The sequence below is a fragment of the Martes martes genome (genome assembly GCF_963455335.1).
Source record: "Martes martes genome assembly, chromosome: 16".
Lineage (NCBI taxonomy): Eukaryota > Metazoa > Chordata > Mammalia > Carnivora > Mustelidae > Martes > Martes martes.
The window spans coordinates 35,795,925-35,820,822 of NC_137904.1; the positions used below are offsets into that span (position 1 = coordinate 35,795,925).

At 40.9% G+C, this 24,898-nt stretch overlaps 1 protein-coding gene across 2 annotated transcripts in view; it reads right to left on the minus strand.

Annotated features, from left to right (window-relative positions):
• The window catches only part of TOM1L1 (target of myb1 like 1 membrane trafficking protein), a 59,442-nt gene that overhangs the window by 33,658 nt on the left and 886 nt on the right, over positions 1–24,898 (minus strand). Inside the window, exons 2-7 of one of the 2 annotated variants that reach the window (XM_080827190.1) lie at positions 23,205–23,289; positions 20,047–20,125; positions 12,293–12,442; positions 11,551–11,676; positions 10,060–10,164; positions 8,484–8,600 (exon numbers count right to left, since the gene is read on the minus strand). In XM_080827190.1, the coding sequence (XP_080683316.1) occupies positions 8,484–8,600; positions 10,060–10,164; positions 11,551–11,676; positions 12,293–12,442; positions 20,047–20,125; positions 23,205–23,289 (662 nt within the window). The remainder of the gene's footprint in view (positions 1–8,483; positions 8,601–10,059; positions 10,165–11,550; positions 11,677–12,292; positions 12,443–20,046; positions 20,126–23,204; positions 23,290–24,898) is intronic. The other variant, XM_080827191.1, reaches the window with a different exon arrangement.

Below are 24,898 nucleotides of genomic sequence, written 5' to 3' on the forward strand. Positions count from 1 at the left end.
CAAAGATTATTTTTTATCTTTTATTTATTTTTGAGAGAGGCAGCAAGCAAGTACAAAGTGGGGGGTGGGGCAGACGGAGAAACGGGCTCCCCACTGAGCAAGGAGCCAAATGCAGGGCTCCATCCCAGGACCCTGAGATCATGACCTGAGCTAAAGGAAGACGGTTAGCTTAACCGATGGAGCCACCCAGGAGCCCAAGATTTTTATTTTAAACTACATAAAATCTGGGGAAAGAAAACATTAATTTATCAAAGCTATTTTTATTGAGTGACTATATCATGCCAGGCACTACTCTGCGAGCCAGAAGCTGAGCTCTAGGTCTGATGACTTTTGTGGAGCTTCCATTCTGGAAGGCAGAGGCAGCTGAATAAATATTCAAGAAAAGCATCTGAGAGCTAGGGGGAGGATGAAATGGTGATGGGGCAGGAGACAAATCAAGAGTCCAATGCCTGGGGACTCAGGACAGGCTTCTCAGAGGAGGTGACATACTCAGCTCAGAGTCAGGGGAAAAAGCTGGCCATTAGAAGAGAGGGGGAGCATGATGGTTGAGCACGAAATCCTCCCCTGTTAAGAACAAACTTGGTGTGTCTGCAGAACAGGAGTGGCCAGTGTAATGGACCAAAGAGAAGGCTCTGTGGGCTGTAGAAAGAGAGGTAGCAGGAGCTGCTAAGAGAGGGCTTTGTGGCGAGGATAAGGAGGCAGGGGTTTTATTCCAAGTGTGATGGGAAGCCACTGGATGGTTCCAAGCAAGGACGACATGAGGTATTCTACCTTTTTTTTTTTTTTAAAGATTTTATTTATTTATCAAACAGAGATCAAAAGCAGGCAGAGAGAGAGAGGAAGGGAAGCAGGCTGCCCGCTGAGCAGAGAGCCCGATGCGGGGCTCGATCCCAGGACCCTGAGATCATGACCTGAGCCAAAGGCAGAGGCTTTAACCCACTGAGCCACCCAGGCGCCCCGGTATTCTACCTTTTAAAAAGCTATATAGCGATGCTTGGTGTCATCAGTCATTAGGAAATGCAAATCAGGATCATAGTAAGATACCGCTTCGCACCTGCTAGACAGCTATTTATTTAAAAAAAAAAAAAAAAAAACAACCAAGAGAATAACAAGTGTTGGCAAGGAAGCAGAGAAACTGGAACTCTTGTACGTTGTTGGTGGGAATGTAAAATGGTGCAGCCACCATGGGAAGCAGTTTGATACTTCCTTAAAAAGTTAAACCCAGAGTCATAATTACTATACAACTCAGCGTGCTACTCCTAGATATACGCTCAAAAGAAATGAACACAGGAATACAAAATAAAACTGGTGGATGAATGTTCATAGTAGCATTCATTGCCAAAAGGTGAATGCAGCCCAAATGTCCATCAAGTAATAAATGCATAAATAAGAGGCAGCATATCCACACAATGGAATATTATCCACTAAAGGAATGCAATTCTGACAGGTGCGACATGAATGAACCTTGAAAACAAGGTTAGTGATGCAGAAGTGAAAGAAACAAAACACAACAGCCATGCAGTCAATGGTTACACTTACATAAAATATACAGGATAGGTAAATTCACAGAAACAGTAAGCAGGTAGGTAGAACTGGGCAAAGACAGGAAGGGGGAGAGACTGCTCAATGGGTATAGGGTTTCCTTTTTGGAACTAGTTCCAAAAGTTCTGGAACCAAACAGAAGAAATGGTTCCACTGTGAATGTACTAGATGCCACTACATCATATACTTTAAGATGGTTAATTCTTTTTATTTCTTCAAAAAGATTCACGCATGCGAGAGTGTGCATGCACATGTGTATGCACAAGCAGGTGTATAGGCAGAGGGAGAGGGAGAAGTAGGCTCCCCACTGATCAGGGAGCTCAATGCGGCTGGATCCCAAGACTCCCAGATCATGACCTGAGCTGAAGGCAGACGCCTAACTGACTGAGTCACCCAGGTGCCCTAGTTAATTCTTTATTGTGTAGATTTTACCTACATTCTTAGAAAAAGCGAGCTGTATAGTTTTTGGTTTCCAGCACAGTATTATACTCAGGATCCTGAAAACCTTCCCAATAACAAAATACCAAAAAAAAAAAAAAAAAAGCTGGGTACAATATAATGCTATTTTAACATACATACCTAAGCATTCAAGAAAAAAATGAGAAACCCTCAAAGGCTGAAAAACCATATAGGACCCCAAGGATAGGAGAGGAAATAAAGGTACAAGGCTTGAAAGGCACCCATCTGTCAAGATATAGTAACTTTGAGAGGCTGGAGGCTATCAAGGTGGGATGATGGATCAAAGACGCCCATATACAGCTGGGACACCTAAATAGCTAACCTACATGTAATATAAGAAATATATATATTGGTTTCTGACCCTGATTCCTGACACAGAGCTCCTAAATCCCTGGGACTTCCCTGGGTGATAGGAGCATCTTAAGTTCTAATGAAGCAACCCTTGGTGGGCTCCTGGAAGGGGGCTGGTGACCAGAGAGACAAAGCCACAATCAGAAGCTTAGAACTTCACCCCCAGCCTCCATCTTCTGCGTGGGGAGAGGGGCTGAAGATTAGAGGTAATTGTCAACATGTCTATGTGATAAAGCCTCCGCAAAACCCCAAAACAAGAAGTTTAGCGGGTTTCCAGATAGGTGAACACATCTACATCCCAACTCCCTGGGTACAAAATCTCTTGCAGCACTTGGAAGCCTTTTGGACCTTGTCCTATATATCTTTCACCTGACTACTCATCTGTACCCTTCTTAACACCAGCAAATATAAATATTTCCCTGAGTTCTGTGAGGCATTCTAGCAAATGGTCCAACCAAAGGAGGGGGTTGTGGGAACCCCCCATTTACAGCTTACTGGTCAGAAGTATGGGATCCTCAGATTTTTGCAACAGGCTTCTGAAGTGGGGATGGTGTCCCAGGACTGAGCCCTTCACCTGTGGGGTCTGTGCTAACTCTGGGTAGTTAGCGTCAGAACTGTCTAATGTGAGGGGGGAAAAAAAGCCTCTCACACTTGGTGTCAAGAAGTGTCGTGAGAAGAAAAATAGTTTTCTTTTACGAACTAATTGAGCGTCCAAGAAAAAAATTTCAATTCTTGTCAAAAGAACGTAAGAAGAGCACTCCTCATGAGATCTCTCTGTGTTACTAATGAAAAACATAAAAAGAAAAATAAAGTTACACATTCAGTAGGCTCCATACAACAAGCTGGTCAGGTGCCAGAACCCATTCAGCTTCAATGGCCCATGAGTGGTATTCTAATGTTGATTTACACCCCAAGTCTCCTTATTATTCAAGGCAACACACAGCCCTAAACACTGGCATCCAAACAGCATATTAGCATCATCCTTGCAAAATGCAATCAAACATCTGTACCCAAAGACTCTGGCACAAAAACCATTTCTGTGTTCTCCAAGATGGCACAAAGTATAAAGCTGGATTCGCATATTTAAAGGGGATGTTTCAGCGTACATTTTTTTTTTAAGATTTTATTTATTCATTTGACAGACAGAGATCACAAGTAGGCAGAGAGGCAGGCAGAGAGAGATGAGGAAGCAGGCTCCCTGCTGAGCAGAGAGCCCAACGCAGGGCTCCATCCCAGGACCCTGAGATCATGACCTGAGCTGAAGGCAGAGGCTTAACCCACTGAGCCACCCAGGAGCCCCTCAGTGTACATTTTTAATGATAGACTGTTTGCCACAGATGGGTGAAGAGAGGAGAAAAGTCACAAATCATGTCACTTTAGAAGCTCTGGAAAGGCTGGGAAGCCCATGTGGCACTGGAAATATTGCTGTGGCTATTTCTGACAAATACTATTCATCCCACAGTCTTACTTTGATGTTTAGTTTTTAAATGTTAGTTAACATGCTTGTTACACATCAGGAATCACAAAGTTTATTATCTGTAAAAGCCTTCAGTGGAGGATTTTTTTTTAAAAAGGATTACTACATAGGAACTGTATTTAATGATTAATTTTCCTTTTAATCTCCTAATAGGATATATTAATACTACCTTTGTAAAGTATCCTCTTAGCTCTTTATTTTATATATATAGAAAAAGTCCAAAGATAATAAATGATCTGTCCAAAGCCAAGAACCCCAAAATTCCTTAGCAAAATGATGTGAGGTTCCTTTGTAAAATATTCTAAAAATAATATACTTACAGCCTCTGATCTAAAATATTGTTTCTCGGGCACCTGGGTGGCTCAGTGGGTTAAGCCTCTGCCTTCGGCTCAGGTCATGATCTCGGGGTCCTGGGATCGAGTCCCGCATCGGGCTCTCTGCTCAGCGGAGGGCCTGCTTCCTCCTCTCTCTCTCTCTGCCTGCCTCTCTGCCTACTTGTGATCTCTCTCTGTCAAATAAATAAATAAAATCTTTAAAAAAATAAATAAATAAAATAAAATATTGTTCCTCAAGGCATATTATGCTGATGTTCTGTAGGATGCCAACATGCTCAGCAATGTAGAGTCTCTGGTCAAATACATTTGTAAATGTAGGGTTAAACAAAGACTCTGAGGGACCTTTACTATACTAAGAAGCTTTATGAACCTCCAAGAGGAGAAATATAATAGGTAGTTTTGCAAACCTATTTGACCACAGAGGTCATTTCCCACACACAGAATGTAATATAAGATAAGTGGTAAATGATGTCTTCAACTGTTTCCTAGAATTTTGTATTACTTCTTTAGAACTTATCTCAACATCACCACATGAATCTTTTAAAAATCTTATCGAGTTATAGTGTCCTTCAGCTTCTATCCCTTTAGGGTTCCCTTCTGCCATCGGAGTGAGTAGAAAGTCCTCAATAACCTGTATAGACCAGATCTGACCACTCCTCCCTTGGGGCTTTATGTTCTCAAGCTGTGGTTTTAAATCCTCTTCTTATCTCTGGGTACTTGAGAGGTATCACAAACTCAAATCCATTAATAGTGGGTGGGGGGTGGTGCAGGGTTCCTTAAGAGGTTTATCCGACTCCCTAGTCAGGCCCACTTCCTCTCTGGAAGTGGGCCTGCACAGATATAGCTTAAGACACGAACTTTTTAAAATTTTTTAAAGATTTAATTATTTTTAAGAGAGAGCATGCGTGCATGCACAAACATGAGCGAGGTAAGGGGCAGATTAAGAAGCACTTGCAGGGGGGCGCCTGGGTGGCTCAGTGGGTTAAAGCCTCTGCGTTTGGCTCAGGTCATGATCTCAGGGTCCTGGGATCGAGCCCCGCATCGGACTCTCTGCTCCGCGGGGAGCCTGCTACCCCCCCCCCTTCTCTGCCTGCCTCTCTGCCTACTTGTGATCTCTGTCTGTCAAATAAATAAAATCTTTTTTTTTTTTAAAGATTTATTTTTTTGACAGACAGAGATCACAAGTAGGCAGAGAGGCAGGCAGAGAGAGACAGAGAAGCAGGCTCCCTGCGGAGTAGGGAGCCGGATAAGGGACTCCATCCCAGGACACTGAGATCATGACCTGAGACAAAGGCAGACCCTTAGCTGACTGAGCCACCCAGACACCCCTGAAATTTTTTTAACAACCTTTTAAAAATTTAAAAACCTTCTGAGTTCACAGGGGGCATAAAAACAGACCAAGGCCTGCATGTGGCCCAGCGGCCAGTTTGCTAACTCCTGGATGAGGGGAAAGAACAACCCATGACATCGAAGACTGCCCACAAGGAGTACTGCAGCAGAACATGGAAGGAAAATGAAGGATGGATGCTCCATTCCCAGAGACTACAGAGGCTAGAACAAAATGGCACAAGAGGCAGCTAAGAGACAGCTGAGGGACGGATGTGAAACAACCAGGCAGGACAAGCAGGCCCATGCCTCTCTCCCCATCTGACACCAAAGAGTTGAGACAGGAGTATCTCTTGCCAGGTGAGAGTCATGCTTGGGGCAGAGACATGGGGTATTACTTCCAGTTACTGGTAGCATGAACGAAAGATAGGAAGTATATAACTCAGAAGACCAGCTACCAACACAGCCCACCCAGCATGATTCCCTGCCAATCCCGCACACTCTGAAAATGGTACCAAGCAAGCACATGCCTCTGTGAGTGTCCTCCCCACGGGCACAGGTGAGCTGTGTCACACACAATGCAGCTGATGCCAGGGAAGTGCACCCAAAAATGAGCTCATTATCAGCAATCCAGCACATACCTGAGGAACATAACTGAAAGAAGTGATGAAGAATTTGCAATCAAGGAATGAGAATCCATACAGCAAATGGAAAAAGCAACTTAAAAATAATTACTATCCTTAGAAAGACAGAAGGAGAGAGCATATCCATGAAAAAAAAAGTTACAAAAATCCAAACTTTAAGAAAACAATTTTTTAAAAGATTTACTTATTTGAAAGAGAGAGAAAAAGAGGGGGAAGAGGGACAGAGGGAGAGAATCTCAAGCAGATTTCCCTCGGAGCAAGGAGCCCCATGCAGGGCTGGATCTCACAACCCCACGATCATGACCTGAGTCAAAATCAAGAGTTGGATGCTTACCCGACTGATCTACTCCAGTGCCCTGAGAAAAAATAGTTTTTGAAATAAAATGTTCATTGGAAGGGCTGAAGAGACAAACTGATATGAAAATTTCAGAGAAATGCATGAAACGGAGAAAATTGCCTAGAACTACAACACAAAATAATGAAGAGAAAAAGTATTAAAAAAATGTTGAGAAAGAAGAAAAGTACAACTGGAAGCTTCGTCATCTAAGAAAAGTTGCATATGAAGAGACCACATGGTAGAAAAGAAATACTTGGAAAGCTGAGAATTTCCCAGAATAAAAATACCCAGATAGGAATAGGGTAAAAAGGCCTATCATGTTCTAAGCAGGATAAATAAAGGGAACACACACAGGCACATACATAAACAGATATCCCTAGACATATAGAGTGAAATTTCAGAAATATTAAGGTAAACAGAACTCATAAATGCAACAAGAAAAAAAAAACTTTTTATAAAACACTTTTTACAGAATCAGAATAACTTATACTTCTCATTAGCACCACTGGGTGTAAGAGAACAATGGAGCAGTATTTGGAAGGACTGAAGAATTTTGTACTGAGAATTTTGTATCTAGTCAAACTATTAGCACTTGATATGACAGCAAAAAGACACTTTTGGGGGCGCCTGGGTGGCTCAGTGGGTTAAAGCCTCTGCCTTCGGCTCAGGTCATGATCCCAGGGTCCTGGGATCGAGCCCCGCATCGGGCTCTCTGCTCTGTAGAGAGCCTGCTTTCTCCTCTCTCTCTGCCTGCCTCTCTGCCTACTTGTGATCTCTGTCTGTCAAATAAATAAATAAAATCTTAAAAAAAAAAAAAGACACTTTTGGACATGCAAATGCCCAAAGTTTACCACTAGTAGTGATTCAATGACACAGCAGGAATATTTAAGTAGTAATGTTGAAAGAGGAAATTTTTACCATTTATTTCTCAAGTAAGCAATGATCAAGAACAATGTTACCTATTAGTAGTATAAGCAGTTAAAGGAACGATAACAGCACCATGAGCAGTGGGGAGTGGGAGTCAGAGAAATGTAAAAATAAGATAAAATTCTATAACGTGGTCTGGAGAAAAAGACTTAGAAACAGATTTTCCCCCATCTAAGTTAATGTGTTAAAGTGTGTGCTGAAATTTAAAATTGGAGGGTGGGTGCGTCTGGGTGGCTCAGTCGTTAAACAACTGCCTTTGGCTCAGGTCATGATCCCAGAGTCCTGGGATCCAGCTCCCTGCTCAGCGGGAGGCCTGCTTCTTCCTCTCCCACTCCTGCTTGTGTTCCCTCTTGCTGTTTCTCTCTCTCTATCAAATAAATAAATAAATAATCTTTTTTAAAAAAAGAGAAAAAAAGAAATTTAAAGTTGGGAATTAGAATTATTAGAGGGATATACAGACACAGGGAAACGTCTAGGAGGGCCATGGTTTCAGCAATAATGAACCACCCGTGGTTTTCCTCACATGCACATACAGGTACAAACGCACTGTTCATGTCTTCTTTCACAGCGTGAGTACTGCCTTCATCTAATCCTCTCCAAAATCCTTCACCATTCTCTTTGTACCCCCTACCCCCTGATCCCAATGCATGATAAACAAATTTCTATTTCAGCATCTACAATACTTAAACTGGCTGTTGACAAAACAATCTTGCTCACTAGACGTAAGTTCCTTGGGGACTAAAACAGCCTCCTCACTTCTATATCCTAGCACCATTGTTGTTACTCATTATGTTTGTTGAGTGGATGGATATAAAGACTTGTACATATTTAAAACAGTTAGTGGCTAACAGAGATTGTACATGACCAAGAATATAAATGATTTAACATTGCTAAATTATTTACTGTGAGAGATTAAGAACCATGTATAAGTAACAATTATGTTTGTGATGAAGACCTCCTCACATCTCCTTGTTAAGTTTAGAAATCACCGAAGATTAACTAGATAATATTAAAGTTATTCTTAGAGCCTTGAAATAGAAGACACCTTAAAAGACTGTGTGACTGTTCTTGAAATCATACTACACCTGTAGAAGCTCTATGTCTTCACGGTTTTCAGACCCAGGAACATTCTCCATCAATATGGCGGACATCACTCTCACATTCATTTTCACCATATCCAATTCACTGTGCAACTTTCCAATCTGTGGGGAGCAACACAATCACAAGTGTGACATGAAGAATGGTTACCTTGTTTTCTGCTACCAAGGAGATATTTTCTAGTAGAGAAAAGGCTTTTTCAAATTTAATATTTTCAAATTTATGTAAGTATCTAATTGTTTAATAAACGCACAATTTGTTACCTTCTAAAAGGACTTGAGACCTTACGTAACAAATTTCTGGATTCATGCTAGAAATATGCGCTAAGAAAGTTAAAAGCAAAGGGGAAAAATTTTAGATTAGAATCAATATGGAGAAGGGAAAAGATGACTATAGTAGGAACCGGACAAAATGACAAATATTAGTGGCAAAACCAATGGGGGAAAAAATGAACATTTTCTACTTCCCATGGTGTTAGAAAAGGAGAAAAAAGGTGAAAGATTTATACGATCTGAAGAGAAACCAGAGTAAAAGGGGCGCCTGGGTGGCTCAGTGGTTAAGCCACTGCCTTCGGCTCAGGTCATGGTCTCAGGGTCCTGGGATCGAGTCCCACATTGGGCTCTCTGCTCAGCAGGGAGCCTGCTTCCTCCTCTCTCTCTGCCTACCTCTCTGCCTACTTGTGATCTCTGTCAAATAAATAAATAAAATCTTAAAAAAAAAAGAAAGAAAAGGAGAAAAAACATCAAGAGAAAAACACTTTTTTTCTTCTTGCATTAAATTCTAAGAGGAATCAATCACATGAATTTTTATAGAATACTGAATAATAATATAAAGTCTTAAATGGCAGTTCCTTCAGAGCAGAACATAAATAAGCATCAGTAATAACTGATTAGCTGGACCTCTGATAAACAGATATAAACAAAAAAAGTAAATGTAAGTCAGTTGGCACAATTAATGCCAGTAATAAGGCTACCACTTACTGAGCTCCCTGAAATGAGATATGGACAGTCCTATGGAGAGCAACAGGAATCAGCTGGTTGACACAAGATCCATTCCACAGCCCAGCCTCCACAAAGACAAAGCCACTAGCCAAGCGCAATGGCTAAAAGCTTGGGCTTTAGAATCAGGTAGAATCCAAAGGATTCATTCAACTTCCAACTGAATGATGATTAAGTCATATGACATATTCAATGTCCTCCTCTATAAAGTGAGGGTAATAATGTGCCCCTACCTCCTAACGTTGTTAAGAAGAATAAACAAACTGTAGGGGCAGTTGGGTGGCTCAGCTGGTTAAGCATCCAGCTCCTGGTTTAGGCTCAGGTCATGATCTCAGGGTTGTGAGACTGAGCTCAGGTTATGAGATCGGGCTCTGCACTCAGCATGGGAGTCTGCTTGGGACTCTCCCTGTCCCTCTTGCTCTGCCCTTCCCCCTGCATGCATGCTCGCTTGTGCTCTCTCTCAAATAAATCAATAAATAAATAAAAAGAAGAAGAAATAAACTGTATATGAGGTGCTGGTAAGTTAGAAAGAGTCATCAGTATATATAATTGTCACTGTTGTTACCTGTTCTGGGACCAGTGTAAGAGTAGAGCTCTTGGGAACAATTACGGAAGAAAGAGCTGGTGCAGTAGGAACAGATGTTGATGGGTTCGAGGAGATCTGAATGGCCTATCAATGCGAAACACGGAAATATTACTACTGGAATGAACACAGCCACCCCAAGCCCAGTTTTTCCATTCAGATGGCTCGATCACTTCTCTCAACCCAAGGTCTTGGGTAGAGGGTGTCAGCCCAGAGTCAATTGTCAAGTGTGCAACCTGCCCAGAATTTTTTGAGAAGACTGCTATTAATGTGCCCATAATATGTAAGTGTTCAATAAAAGGTGGCTGTTATAATAACTAAATTATAATTTAATAAAGTGCTCTTAGCTTCGAACAAAGATCTACAAATAAACTGCCATGTGAGATTATTGCTGCCCTCTCTTTGGGTTTTTAAAAAGAAATGCTAAGTCAATTCATGTCAAATCTTTTTAGGCCACAACTGGAAAGACACCTCCTTCTCCCCTAATGAGTGCTTCTCAAAGTCAATGCCTCCTTGACAACACTGAGCAGAGAACCCGAAGCACAGGGCTCAGGCCAGTGTTTTGACATTAGGTACAGAGAAGTCACCTAGAAGTCCTGTAAAAAATGAGGAGTTCAATTACCCCAAATCACATAACAAGGTCCTACACCACTACTACATTTCGCCTTGAAAGAAAGACTAAAAGGGGCATGGTGAACAGACTCATGGAAGTTACGAGGTTGGGGCAGGGGGCTCGTGGCCAGGGAACAGACAGCACAAGTAGAAGTGTGAGCCTTCTGGACAAGACCTCCACAAAGATCAGACTTCTGGTACACACCTGAACTGCTTTTCCGTCAAGGCAGGACTCACTGATCTACACAAGGGAAGAATCACTGTTTTCACATTATGGAAATAAATTACAGAGTTAAGAGCTGAATGACAACCAGTACTCAACGTATTACAAGTTCAGAACCTTATTTGCAAAAATTATTATTTGATACATAACTCCCCATGGTAGAGAACCCTGCCTGTCTAGCATGAGTTCTTTCCTTTGAAAATTGCCCCCTCCTTGGCTCTTTACAAATGATTTCCACCTGGAGCCACCATGTTCTTATATGACCTCAGTTAATTTGTTCAGAAGTAAGAAACCAACCTAGGTTGGTCCCTTTTCCAAGATTTTTGAGCTTGGAATCTGAAAAAGCTAAAGCTCTTACATGACAATTTAAGACCTATGTTATCTACTATGTGGAGAAAGCTGGTCTGCAATGAAAGACAAGTCGTAAGATATTTGAGTGGTTGGTTCTCTGTTGTTTCAAAGATCCAGCTAACACCAACCTTCTTGTGACTTGGTTATTTTAGAAGATATTGCAATGGCCTTCTCATAAATTCACCTTTTTGCTTAGATTTGACGGAGGTAGGATTGTCCCTTTCAAAAAGAGAAGACTCACAGAATATACTATCTGATTCTGTATGAGCCCAAGAGAGGTGTCCTACCTCTTGTCTCGCTGTTTCAGCCTCTGCCTCTGAGGGAGGAAACTGAACACCTTTCTTGAGAAGGTCAAGGTACACTTCTTTCACTTCGCTGACATCCACACCTCCCAGGAAACCTTGCGACCAAGTCTGAATTCAAAGAGATGGTTCCAGAGTTAAAATAGCAGAAAATCAAAACAGAATTTTTAAGCTGGTGACAGAAAATGAGAAACTGACAATTATGCATCTTACTCAGAAAGAGAAAGCTGGTTTTTGAATGCCATGGATAAAAATGTACATTTTCAGAGACTAGAAAAACAATATATTTTAAATCATCAAATTCCCATGCCTTAGAATTTTAAAGAAAGCCTGGAATAGGTACTTATTGTTTTCTTCACTGTACTGAATCCAGAATTAATAGATTCTAAAATAGCATCAGTAGTTCTTTTGCCAAATAAATTGGAAAGTAGTCCGTTGTGTACTCTAGAACACAGTTTCCATGTATGTCAAATAAATGTACACAATACTCTCTTACCTGACATGAACAAGATAAAAACTGAGAGAAAGTAGGGAGAAAACTACAAATTCCTCAAAAAAAGGGCACCATGCCATACCAAGAAATTATCACGACTCGGAAAATGGAAGAGTAAAATGCTCCCTGGGTTGATCCTAGGTTTGTAGAGGAACACTAAACCGATTGGGAGGTACATAATTAGGGCTCTAATCTTAGAGGTCTACCATCCCATAAGGCATACAAAAGACTTACCTTAATGAAATTCAAGATTCTATTCTGAATGTCTAATGGCAAGTTGTATCTGGGGTTGAGCAGCTTAACGAGACTATCTTTAACGAATTCTTTCTTCACAATCAGAGACTGGAAACTTGGACCACAGTTCTGCATGCACATGTCAATAAGCTAAATTAGACAGAAAAATTAAAATTCAATTATATCTCTGGCAAAACCACCTCCCAAATAGAAGGTAAAAATGGTTAAGTAATGATTTCTACCAGCATTCCAACTAAACAGGATTTAGTGTCTACTAAAATTGATGGCAAAGCGTTAGGTTCTGGGAATGTGAGGAAGTACATAAGGCATGAAGGAAGAGCTTTGAGGACAGACTCCTTGGGGAGTCGGGACACCATCATTAGAGCATGAACAACAATACAAGGTAGTAAGTGCCAAGGACCAAATGGGAAGTTGTAAAGACACATGGGCTATAGGCTAGGTGACAGTGTCCTTGTTTTTCCAGAGAAGTTCTGGTACATTCGTATTGTGGTGGCTTTATTAATGATGATACTCCTTCCACTCTCTAACACGTCCTGGTCTGGATGATAAATTACCCAGTCATCCTCATTATAGACCTTTACGGGTAGATAATTAACCAAGGGATAATTTAGGGCCAGGTGGTCTTAAGACTTTTGGAAAAAGCTGGTCCTAAGCTGGGTTTTTAAAAAATAGTTAAGTACAAAGGCATGCAGAGCTATATTCTAGGCAGGTAAGTGGTATCTAAATGAATGAATCAATGAATGTATGAAAGCATTTAAGCTATCAGGAGGACAATGAGTACTCTGGTTTGCAGGGGCTTCTTCATGGAGGCAGACTAGAGACACTGGGAAGTGTCTTTATCCAGCATGGATAGTGTGGAGGGACATTATACAGACTTTAGAGAAATGTGTGGCAGTGAATGGGAAGAGTCTGGCCACTGCACTAAGAAGCCAGTGAAGTGTTCTTGTTAAGTTGGTCACCATGATACCTCATTCTGAACTTGAGAGAAAGGTTTATAAGTGCAAAGTAATACTCTGGGAAGGTTTTCTTTTTTTAAATTTAAAAAAAAAAATTTTTTTTAAGATTTTGTTTATTTATTTGACATGCAGAGATCACAAGTAGGTAGAGAGGCAGGCAGAGAGAGAGAGGAAGGGAAGCAGGCTCCCTGCTGAGCAGAGAGCCCAATGTGGGGCTCAATCCTAGGACCCTGGGATCACGACCCTGGGATCATGAGCCGAAGGCCAAGGCTTTAATCCACTGAGCCACCCAGGCACCCCTCTGGGAAGGTTTTCAAGCAGCGCTCTACGAAGGGGACCTGGAAGGATGGAGAATCCAATAGGGACCCACTAGTCCTAGACCCACTAGAACCAAGGCAGAAAGGCCCAAACCAGGGTGGTATGGGTACGAGGAAAGTAAAGACAGGAGAGAAGTATGAAGGCAGAGCTTTACAATGGACATGTGTTGGAAAAAGGACGGCTGACTGTTAAGCCACTGTTATTCTGCAGGACACTGATGGCACCTTGGATGAAAATTTGGAAGTGGATCGGGTTGCAGGCTTGGTCTGGGGTAAAAATGATGAGATGAATTTTATTATTTATTATTATTAATTTTTGTCTTTTGGGAGAGAGGGCGAGCATGCAAGTGGGGCAGGGTAGGAGCACAGGGAGAGGCAGAGAGAGAATCTTAAGCAGGCTCCATGCTCAGCTCAGGGCTCAGATCTCACTACTCTGAGATCATGACCTGAGCCACAATCAAGATTCAGACACTTAACCTACTGAGCTACCCAGGCACCCCAATGAAGTGAATTTTAGATATTTTGAGTTTCACAGTACTTCGGATTAAGTGTCTGTGTCCCTCCCAAATTCATATGTTGACATTCCTAATCCCTAATGTGAGTGTATTTGGAACGGGGTCTTTTGAGAAATAATTAGATTGGGAGCATGTAGACCTGAGGCATGAGATTAGTGCCCAAATAAAGAGGAGAGATGAGCTCTCCTGGCTGTGTGATGATGCAATGACAAGATGGCCATCTACAAGCCAGGAAGTGGGCTGTCACCAGACACTGGATTTGCTGGCACCTTGACCTTAGACTTCATAGCCTCCAGAACGGAGAGAAGTAAATGTCTCTTGTTTACACCAGGTAGTAGGTGGTATTTTTATTACAGCAGCCCAAAGATGATGAAGGCAAAAGAGATGGTGGGACATTCAGGTAGAGGTATTTAACGGAGCTATCTATGAGGGAGGGAGGGAGGGAGGCTTAGGAGGGAGAGAGCCTAACGTGAGAAACCAAGGCTGCATGGGAACAGCTGGGAAGAATGGCTGGCACGCTAGGGCTCACCTACCACACAGGCCAGAAGAAAACTCCGTGAAGGCAACCAGAGAGCAACCAATGGAAACTAAAGCATAAAATATAGAGAACATAACACTGGGAAAGTCAAAAGAGGGCAGTTTCTACAAGGATCGTGTGTCAAAACAGCTAAGGATGTGTAGGGAGAAAAAAACTCAGCTAGGTCGATTACTGGGGTCATGAGTCCCACTAGTGGGGTTGAGGGGACATTTTCAATCAAGCAACATGAGCAGAAGTCAGGCTAAGAAGAAATGAGCTGGCACTGAAGACCTGCATGCAGAATGTGGATTTCTACAAGTGATCTAAAAACAGAGTTACATCTATTTTTCTGTGCTGCCCCCTCTCCAGTTAGAGAGGTCACAGAAACCATAATGTGACCAGGAGAGGCATGATCATCTCTGCAGAAAAGCCTCCCTGAAAATGGACTCTCCACCCTGCTCTGTGCTGTGTCCCTAGAATGGCAATACAAAAAGGTATGAGAGCTGTAGTTTTAAGGGCAATGTGGCTAAGAAGGCAATCAGAAAATACAGAAATGGAACACATGGGGCTAGTTACCTGAAACACAGAAAATATTTATTGATTTTTAACAAGTGTAGTACTTGTTCTTACCAGTTTAAAGATTATTTGAGTGAGAAAGACAGAGAGTACGTGCATTAGCTCGTGCACAAGTAGGGGGAAAGCGCAAAGGGAGAGGGATTCGCAAGCAGACTCTGCACTCTAAGTGCAGAGCCCTATGCTGGGCTCGATCTCAAGACCTTGTGATCACGACCTGAGCTGAAACCAAGAGAGGGATGCTCAACTGACTGCACCACTGGGCACCCCTGAAATATAGAAAATATTTAAAGTGAAGGAAAATAAAAACAAAACCTGAAACCTGTTGAGATGAATATTTGAAGGCAAGTTGTTTAGAGAAAGTTAAGTTGAAAAGTTGAATAACGAATGACTTTTTGCTGGATGCGCTGTGATGAGTTATTAGTTGAAATGCAGAGAGGAAAATAATCCCTAGTTCAATGGGAATTTACGGAAATACTTCATCCACTCCATCAGGCAGCCTCATTGGAGAGCCCCCAAGTCTCACTTTCCCTAATGGTAAAACGAATGGGGAGTTTCTTGCCAAATATTTCACAAACCGATTTTTATCTTTGGATCACTGAGATTTTATGGTAATAGGTATCATTCCCAGGAGGTTACATGCATAAAATCAGAGAGTCAACATGAAATGTTGAGGAAGTTAACATCTGGAGATCACAAATCATGGCTCTTTGTGTTTTCCCACTGGAATCTAGAATTTCAGGACTCATTACTTCTAGCTCACCTCTTTCATTATGTCACTGGTACCTCTTTCACCCCACAACCCACAGAGATAAGCACTAAAATCTATTGTGGCAAATTGGAAAAATTAATACATTGCTTTTACACATTTTAAAATTGGGTTTTGGTGGATTTACATGTTCAGATATCCTATCTTTGGAAACAGGACAACCAAGACACCATAATCTCAGGTGGGATAGGGAACCCAGAAACCAAGGGAACATGAGAGACTAAAGAGAGTAAGACTTTACAGTCAAAGAAAGGCAATTATCATATGATCTCCCTGATATGAGGAAATTGAGAGGCAACGTAGGGGATTTGGGGGGTAGGAAAGGAAAAAATGAAACAGGATGGGATCAGGAGGGAGACAAACCATAAGAGACTCCTAATCTCACAAAACAAACTGAGGGTTGCTAGGGGGAGGGGGCTAGGGAGAGGGTGGCTGGGTTACATACACTGGGGAAGGTATGTGCTATGGTGAGTGCTTCAGTGTGTAAACCTGGCAATTCACAGACCTGTACCCCTGGGGCTAATAATACATTATATGTTAATAAAATGATAAAAAATTAAAAAAGAGAGAGAGAGTAAGACTTTAGGCCTCACTAATCTCCTCACTCAGAGTTTGCTTATTGTTCTAAGCCTTGGTCTTCTTATCTGCAAAATGGGCCATGATACCTCCCTCTAGAGACTTCTTTTAAGGCCTAAATGAATATAATATATATGAAGAGCCAGACATCCATCAAGACTTAATGGTAACTTTTTTTTTTTTTAAGATTTTATTTATTTACTTGACAGACAGAGATCACAAGTAGGCAGAGAGGCAGGCAGAGAAGAGAGAGAGAGGAGGAAGCAGGCTCCCCGCTGAGCAGAGAGCCAGATTCGGGGCTTGATCCTAGGACCCTGGGATCATGACCTGAGCCGAAGGCAGAGGCTTTAACCCACTGAGCCACCAAGGCGCCCCTAATGGTAACTATTTTGATCATCTGTTTCCAGATAATTTCCTATCAGGAGAGAATCTGTTGATTAGCTGATATATGTATTCTTCTTAGAAAGACTGGAAAAAGAGCTACTTGGTAGTTTCAGTTCTTGTAATAAATTTCTGAACCAAGCGCAGTAAACGAGGCTTTGGGGCCATCCAGAGTGGAAGACCCCACCAAGGTATGGCCACACTAGAGGATGAGCTCTCTCTACTCGTGGAGGAATGGACACACTTTACGCATATTCTGAAGCCCCCACAGCTCACCACCTCAGTGCTGTTCCACAAAGGCCCATTAATTAATTGATTTCCAGGAACCTGTTCAACAGCTTCCCACTTGACAATAATAGTGTCTTGCTGAGACTTATCACAATTGCCTCATTCAAAGAGTTAGCTTCTGGCTAAGACTTACGAAGCTTGGTAACAAACTGCTTTTTTAAAAAATAAAAACTACTGGCTTCTTGACAAAACGTCACCAACTGATGGTAGGAAATCACAGTGTAGTCCAGTCCCGTCAAAGACCTAATCAAAGCTAACAAGTCCATGGAGAAACCAAATGACACATAATTCAAAGAACATTTATAACTGACTTTGACAGGATCTCATCACTTCAGAGTAATAAAATGTCATATTTGGGGATTCAATTTTAAAGAATTGATTGGTAAACATTTAATTGCTTTGACAGACATTAGATGATTCTTTCTATGACCAACTTCCCTCATAATTAAGTCTGGCTTAAGTTAATATTAAAAGTCCATTCTGAAGCCATAAACACCTCTACCATGCAATGAGTAGTCAGAGGTGAGGTGACGGGCAGATATGCAGGAGGCCATCAAGAGTCAAAGGGCTATTTAAAGAAAACCCAAGAAGTAGGTAACTTAATGAACTCTAACCCTAAAACTGAGGAGCTGATCCGATCCCCAACCCATGACTCTCCCCCTTATTTTCGCAAAGGTTTTAGATTCGCTTTTTCTCATGCTCTGGTGTGTAAAACACAAGGTGGAAGACATACAGTTAACTGAGGTGGGATAGGTAATGGGAACGGGTCACTAGTACGGCTTCAGAGATCATACTACCTGAAGGGAAGAAAGAATGGGAACCCAAAGAGAAATGGAGGGCCAGAAGAGACAACACTCTAAAATAACCCTGCTTTCCTCAGGGAAGGGTCCCAGCTAAGTATCAGAAGAAGGAATCAGGATGGAGAAAGAGAGGGAAAAAGGATTAGAAACAAGCACAGAAATGCTAGGAAGTCTGGGTACCACAAGAAAGACACACCCAGTATACAGAATAAACAACTGTAAGAAGGTGAAATACCACACAGTAAAACATGGGTAGTATAAATTTATCTTCTGCCCCTATCTCCTTCAGTTAATACTCCAAACCTTCAGCAACCTTGAGATTTCCCAGATCCCCTCCACTTTAGGGCACAGCTACATCGCTTTCTACCCCAGTTCTATAGTATATTCCATTAGCCCTGGAGTCTTCCTGGATACCAGGAGAGTGGGACTGGGGCTGAAGGACAATTGGCTCAGTCCCTGATAACACAGATATACCAGGTCTTGCACCAGGTACTAAGGAGTTGAAGATACCGATGAAACACAGCAGTCATTCTTCAGAGGAGGATGATCCATTCTAAGAAGCAAAGTGCTATGACATAAGGGCCTGGGATTTAGAGTTGGAGGACTGAGTTGATATCTTGCCTATAACTCTTAAATAATGGAGAAAAAGAAAACCCCACAACCTCACGGAGTCTCAGTTTCTTCATCTGTGAAACAGTTAAGAACAGAACTACTCCAGGGGCACCTGGGTGGCTCAGTGGGTTAAAGCCTCTGCCTTCGGCTCAGGTCATGATCCCAGGGTCCTGGGATCGAGCCCCATATCGGGCTCTCTGCTCAGCAGGAAGCCTGCTTCCTCCTCTCTCTCTGCCTGCCTCTCTGCCTGCTTGTGCTCTCTGTCTGTCAAATAAATAAATAAAATCTAAAAAAAAAAAAAAAAAGAACAGAACTACTCCAAAGGGTTGGCAAGAGCATCCATTAAGTACCACAGGCTTTCCCCATTATCAACCCACGGTTCCGGTGGTTCTACTTTAGCGCTTACTCATCTCTCAAGTTCTTCCATTCTGGGACCTCCCTGAGGTGGCTGCTATGAGTAAAGGACAAGGGAGAGGTTAAAATTAAAAAAGAAACAAAAAACAAAAAACAAACAAAAAAGGAAAAGGTCTCTAAAACTATGTTCACATCCTAACTTGAAGGGTTTCTTCAGAGTTAGCATCAAGACCGTTCAATTCATTTCATTTCTTCTCATTCTGTTACTCTCCCAGCAAGATGTGAATGTTCTTCCCCCATGAAACTCAAACACTAGAGCTGTGCGCACCTCAGCCCCACCTCAGTCCTCTTGAAACACACACCCAGAGCCCCTAAGGGGAGGGTGATCCTGGTTGTTGGGGCCCTAACCTTGTGGTCTGGGGCCTGGCTGAGGTAAACAAAGGCATGCGGGAGCAATGAGAAAGCCATACAGCTCACTCTCAGGCGGCAGGCAGGGTTGGCAAAACATACCATAGTAAAAATGGCAACTCACCAAAGTGACTGAAGAGGTCATATGGCCGAGGATGAGGGGAAAAATGGGAACGTATCCATTAAGTGCCCACACCCAAGTCATAGACAATAAGGTGTACAGCACTGTTTAAATCGACAAAGAACAGTCTCTGAATTATACTATGCAGGAGAGCCTGGTTGAAACTTAATGAGCTCCCAGTACCTCAGAATTCCACAGAGCTGTTCAAGTGAGGTAAAAAGCTAACAGGGAAGCATTTTTCAAGACTTCAGTTCTCCTCATGGGTAACACATACACAGACTTCTTAACTGGCTCAGTATCTACAGGCTTTGAATTACCAGTTCCCATCTCCTGACCAGGAAAGGCTGATTTTTTAGGAACACACTCTTTCCACGAAATTAAATGCTGTGACAATCAGCAAAACCCTCTCAATTCTGTAATTCTCAGTTTTAAATCATACTCTAAATAGCTTTTTGCTGATATATGTATTTTTTTAACCTAAAACTAAAAATCTGTCTATTGCTTGGGAAATCCTAGAGTCTTGATTATAACATTAAAAGTACTTACTGACAAGGTGAGTTGGATTTCTTTATGATTATAGTTTTTGGAAATCCTTTTCTTCAAAGCTTTTATGGCATCTTTTGGCCTACAGCAATAAATATAGTGAAATCAACAATTAGGCATTGTTGAAAATAAGCACTCTGAAAAGTAACGTGCATTGCGGAAAGAGGAGTAGTTAAGGAGAAGACCAAGGCCTTGATTCTGCTTGAGCAGAGTACTTAACTTCTCACACGTGTTTCCTCCTACATCTAGGCAGACAATACCTCCCACCTATCAAACAGAATATTCACATAATAGTATTACCTAGAAAGAACTACAGGTGAAATGCACTCATATCCCTATCCCTCTATCATTGCACAAAACTGGTTTACAGGAAATGTAATTCCCAAAACAATGAAGGTTACCATTTTCGATTAAGACTATATCCTGAGCACCCCCCAAGGTAGGTGATATGGGAGGAATTATGACTAATTAGGTCAACTACCATTTTACATTATATAACAAAGGATTATGTAAAAGTAGAGGATCAAAATTTACTTTGAGGCAGTCGAAAGGTACAAACTTCCAGTTATAAGATCAATAACTCCTGGGGATATAAGGTATAATATAATGACCACAGTTAACACTGCTATATGGTATATTTGAAAGTAGACACTAAAAGCTCTCACCACAAGGAAAAAAAATTTTTTTGTAACTATATGAGGTGACAGATGTTAACTTATTGTGGTAATCATTTTATAATACATGTAGGTCAAATCATTATGCTATATACTTTATTTTTTTTTTCAGAAGGTTTTTCCGAATTGCTCATTTTATTTCATAGCAAACCTAGAGCAGAGTTACTGTTAACATCATCTCTATTTTACAAATAAAGAAACTAAGGCAGAGACAAGTAAAGTAACATTCCCAGCATCATACAGTTAGTTGGCAGCACAGATGGGATTTGAACCTAGTCAATTAAACACTAAAATCTGTGTTCCTACCATACACATACTGTCAAAGATACGGTATTTTATTCCTTTGGCTTCCCCCCTTTTTATATGATAAGCATACTTTACTTTTACAATGACAAGAAATATAAGGCCATCCATATTTCTTGTTTGTCATATGGAAAAACAGTATTAAAGGATCAATTCAAGGTGATGTACAAGATATATCTCAAAATTACAACGTGTCTTATAGAATTCTGCCTTGTTATCAGTAAAATTCCATTGCCCATTTCTTGCTGAGACTGTTTTTAGAGAACAGAAAACTGCATATGTCCTGATGGAATGACCCATTCCTTGGAAAGATAGCCAGTTGTGACTGTATCTGCAACATGAATCACAATTTTCAAAAGAATTAAACTAGGGAAAAAAAAAAAAAAAACTACAGTCCCATGAAGTATGTGATTTGAAAAAAGTAATAGCGAAGCCACTTTATCTTTTTAAAATCATTAACCAATTCTATTTTAATTTTAATATTTTTCTGGGGAAAATATATCATTTTAAAAAGTACAGATTTTTAAATTTACATTTTTCTGAAAGAAATATTGACTCTTTAAGTAGGAAAAATTAAACAGGACATCATGGTATCAATTGAAACTAACTATAAGCCTTTTTAGAAAGAATCCTAAAGAGAAAGAAGTATATTGAAATCTGTGTATGATTTATACTGGAAGAACAGTGACTACAGATTCCATTTTATATAAGAATCAGTTTAGATCCAGATCAAGGAAGGCCATAATTTGGGGTGAATCTGGTAGAATAGTCAAAGTGATAATTGTACACTGCTACGACCCAGTGTCTCAGCTGCATGTTTTGCATGAATGCTATATACTTTAAATGCTAATTATATCTCAATAAAACTGAAGAAAGAATACAAATCCTTTTTACATATTACCTTCCAATTTTGTCTGTGTTTGTATGGGTAGAATTTCTATTATGTGACAATTACACATGCTTACATAGAATTACAACTATTATAAATATATAGATATCTACATTTCTAAAGAATTGCATATAGAATCTAGTATTAAATTCTTAGAAAAGTTTAGAATAAAGATACTTTTTTGAAAGGAAAAGTTTTATTTTGAGATTCTGTTTTTGTATTATCAATGAAGAAATTAGTATTATCCATGAAGAAAAGTTTCAGAGGAACCAAATACGGTAAACAACATTATAGGGAAAACAACATAACCACCTTAAAGAACTAACCTTAATACACTCAATTAATACAGTCAATAATTAAATGGAATGCTTTCTTCATCAACAATCAACATAAACTAGACCAAACCTTTTTGCTATCAGTTGAATGTGCTTGAATGTGCTCAGGAAAATTAACAGAATTGTATCTCTTACAACAACTTGTAATTAGACTAAAATCACAAATAGTTGGCCTTAATGATTTTTAAAAAATCTTTAATTCCTTGAAGTTTAAGAAGTGTAACAAAAGATAGCACATCATTTAAGAACACAGCATGAAGGTGGGTGAGTGGACATTAAGAAAAAATTGTAGGGACGCCTGGGTGGCTCAGTTGGTTAAGCAGCTGCCTTCGGCTCAGGTCATGATCCCAGGGTCCTGGGACCGAGTCCCACGTCGGGCTCCTTGCTCAGCAGGGAGCCTGCTTCTCCCTCTGCCTCTGCCTGCCTCTCTGTCTGCCTGTGCTCACTCTCTCTGACAAATTAAAAAAAAAAAATCTTTAAATAAAAAAAAGAAAAAGAAAAAATTGTCTTATAATGAGGAAAAAAAAAGATTGCTAGATTATTTCCTGGTTGATAACGACAACTGCCCAGGAAAGGTCACCACCAGGAGTTCACTAGCTTCTGGATAGTATTTTTCAGTTACAGTAGCATAAAATACTGGCAATCAGAGTAGGGGGAATTTCTAAAGAAGGAAACAATTCTGCTTTCTTTAAAGAAAAAGGAATTGGAGCTTCACAAAGACAAAATTTATAACTATTAAAGAAAAAGCAAAGAGAAAAATTATAATGGATTCTCAGATATTCCACATGCTGAAATAAGCAGCTATCTTTATGTTTTCACCAGACAGGTCTTTAAAAGATAGTGATGCCCTAGGGGGGATGAAAACACTCAACAAGAAAACCAAAAAGCGTAAGAGAAAAAGTGCTGTGGTTCTGATGTTTCTTATCAGAGGCAAATGCGTGCACCACACACTGTACTCACCCATCGTGGGCAGTGTTAATAATGTCACAGATGTGCATAAACTGGCCCCAATCTTCAGTCTGAACTCCAGCAAATGTAGCCTTTTCTGCAAAGAAAAAGCTCTTGTGTTGAGTCTGAGCTACAACAGAATGAAAAATGTCTGGTCTTCCAGAAATAATCTGCCTGGGGTTCACTAACAAGTACCATTAAGTTTATATTACCAAAAGGCAAAGAGGTTTTTTTTTTTTTTTTCCTGAGCAATTCCCAGTAATTCGGGAATCAATCAGAACTCGAGTTCAGAGTGCTACCATTACTGCAGTAATGAATGACCTATTAATAAAAGAGCTGCAGACACAACACCCGGCGGTAGGGCCAGGACCGGTTGGCTAAATGTCCATCTGCTGGCCTTTCTGAAGACAAGCCCCTATCGAGCAGCTACCTACAAAGTCAAGTGCATAGTGCAATGTATTTTATCTTATGCAACTTCATTTAACCCACTGTGATAGATGGTGAAACAGAAGTTCAGAAAAGTTAAGGAAATTCCCAAGGCTACACAGCCAATACAAGGTAGAACTAGCATTCTAATTCAAATTATTTAACTTTTTTTTTTTTTTTAAAGTCATGGTGGGGAGGGGGGCATGTTGAGAAAGAAAGAGATCAGAACTGAAATTGTCTGTGTCCTTGAGTATTAGAGCAAGGTCACTCCTAGCACGTGAACTAACCAAAGCTACCCCAGGTGGACTTGAATGCTTCTGAACTCCAAACAATCAGATTATTTTCCCCTCTCCACACATTCTCCTTAAGAACCCCAAATTTTACCTGGGAAAAGTAATATAACATAACCTTAATATATTCCCTTCATGAAAGGAGAAGATCCTCAGCACGAAAACATCAGGTCTAGGGGGGAATGGAGAGGAAGTTAAAAAGGATAATGAAGAGGAAAGAATAGGGTTTGGCTGGAAGAACCCCAAAGCTTAGCCTGCTTCCAATCTAGGAAAAGATCTATTTGAATTTGGCATTCCAAAGACAAATCTGACTAACTTTATGTTGTTTAGACACACATTGTTCCTTCTGCCAGACTCCCTGTTCTCCACTCCTCGCACTTCCTCCCACCTTCCCATCTTCCTAGAAAACTCCTATTCATCCTTCAAAAGCCATGACAAAATTTCTCCCTTTTCTGAAGTTTTAAGTGTTTTGCAGTTTTCTTGCATTGCAAAGGTACCATACTGTAGTTACTACATAACTGTGTCTGTCTTCCCTACAAGATTGCACATTCCCTTAGGGTTGAGACCATGTCTCATCTTTGCTTCATCCAGGTCCAGGCATATAGCTGACAGTGGGCAAATATTTACAGTATTAGATAATTCATCAGCCTATGAAAATGTAGTCTGAATCTATTTCTGCTCAAAATTCATTTTAATATCCATAGGAATACAGCCCGCCACAGTTTAGAAAGCATTTTGCCCCTCAGTGATAGTCACTCTCCCCATCTTCCAAAGATGGGGGGGAACCTTACAAGGTTCAGGTTGAGTGGTGTGTTCCCTGTTAACTGAACTGCAGGCAAAACTGTCCAGACCTGAGTCTCCCTACTGTAACCGCCAGGTTCTCAGTTCTTAGGATTTCATCACCCCACTAAGTTCCTGACATTATCACGCTTTGTTTGGCACCCACAGGCACCGTGCCACACCCGGTTCCCAAGGGAGAATTGGAGGAGA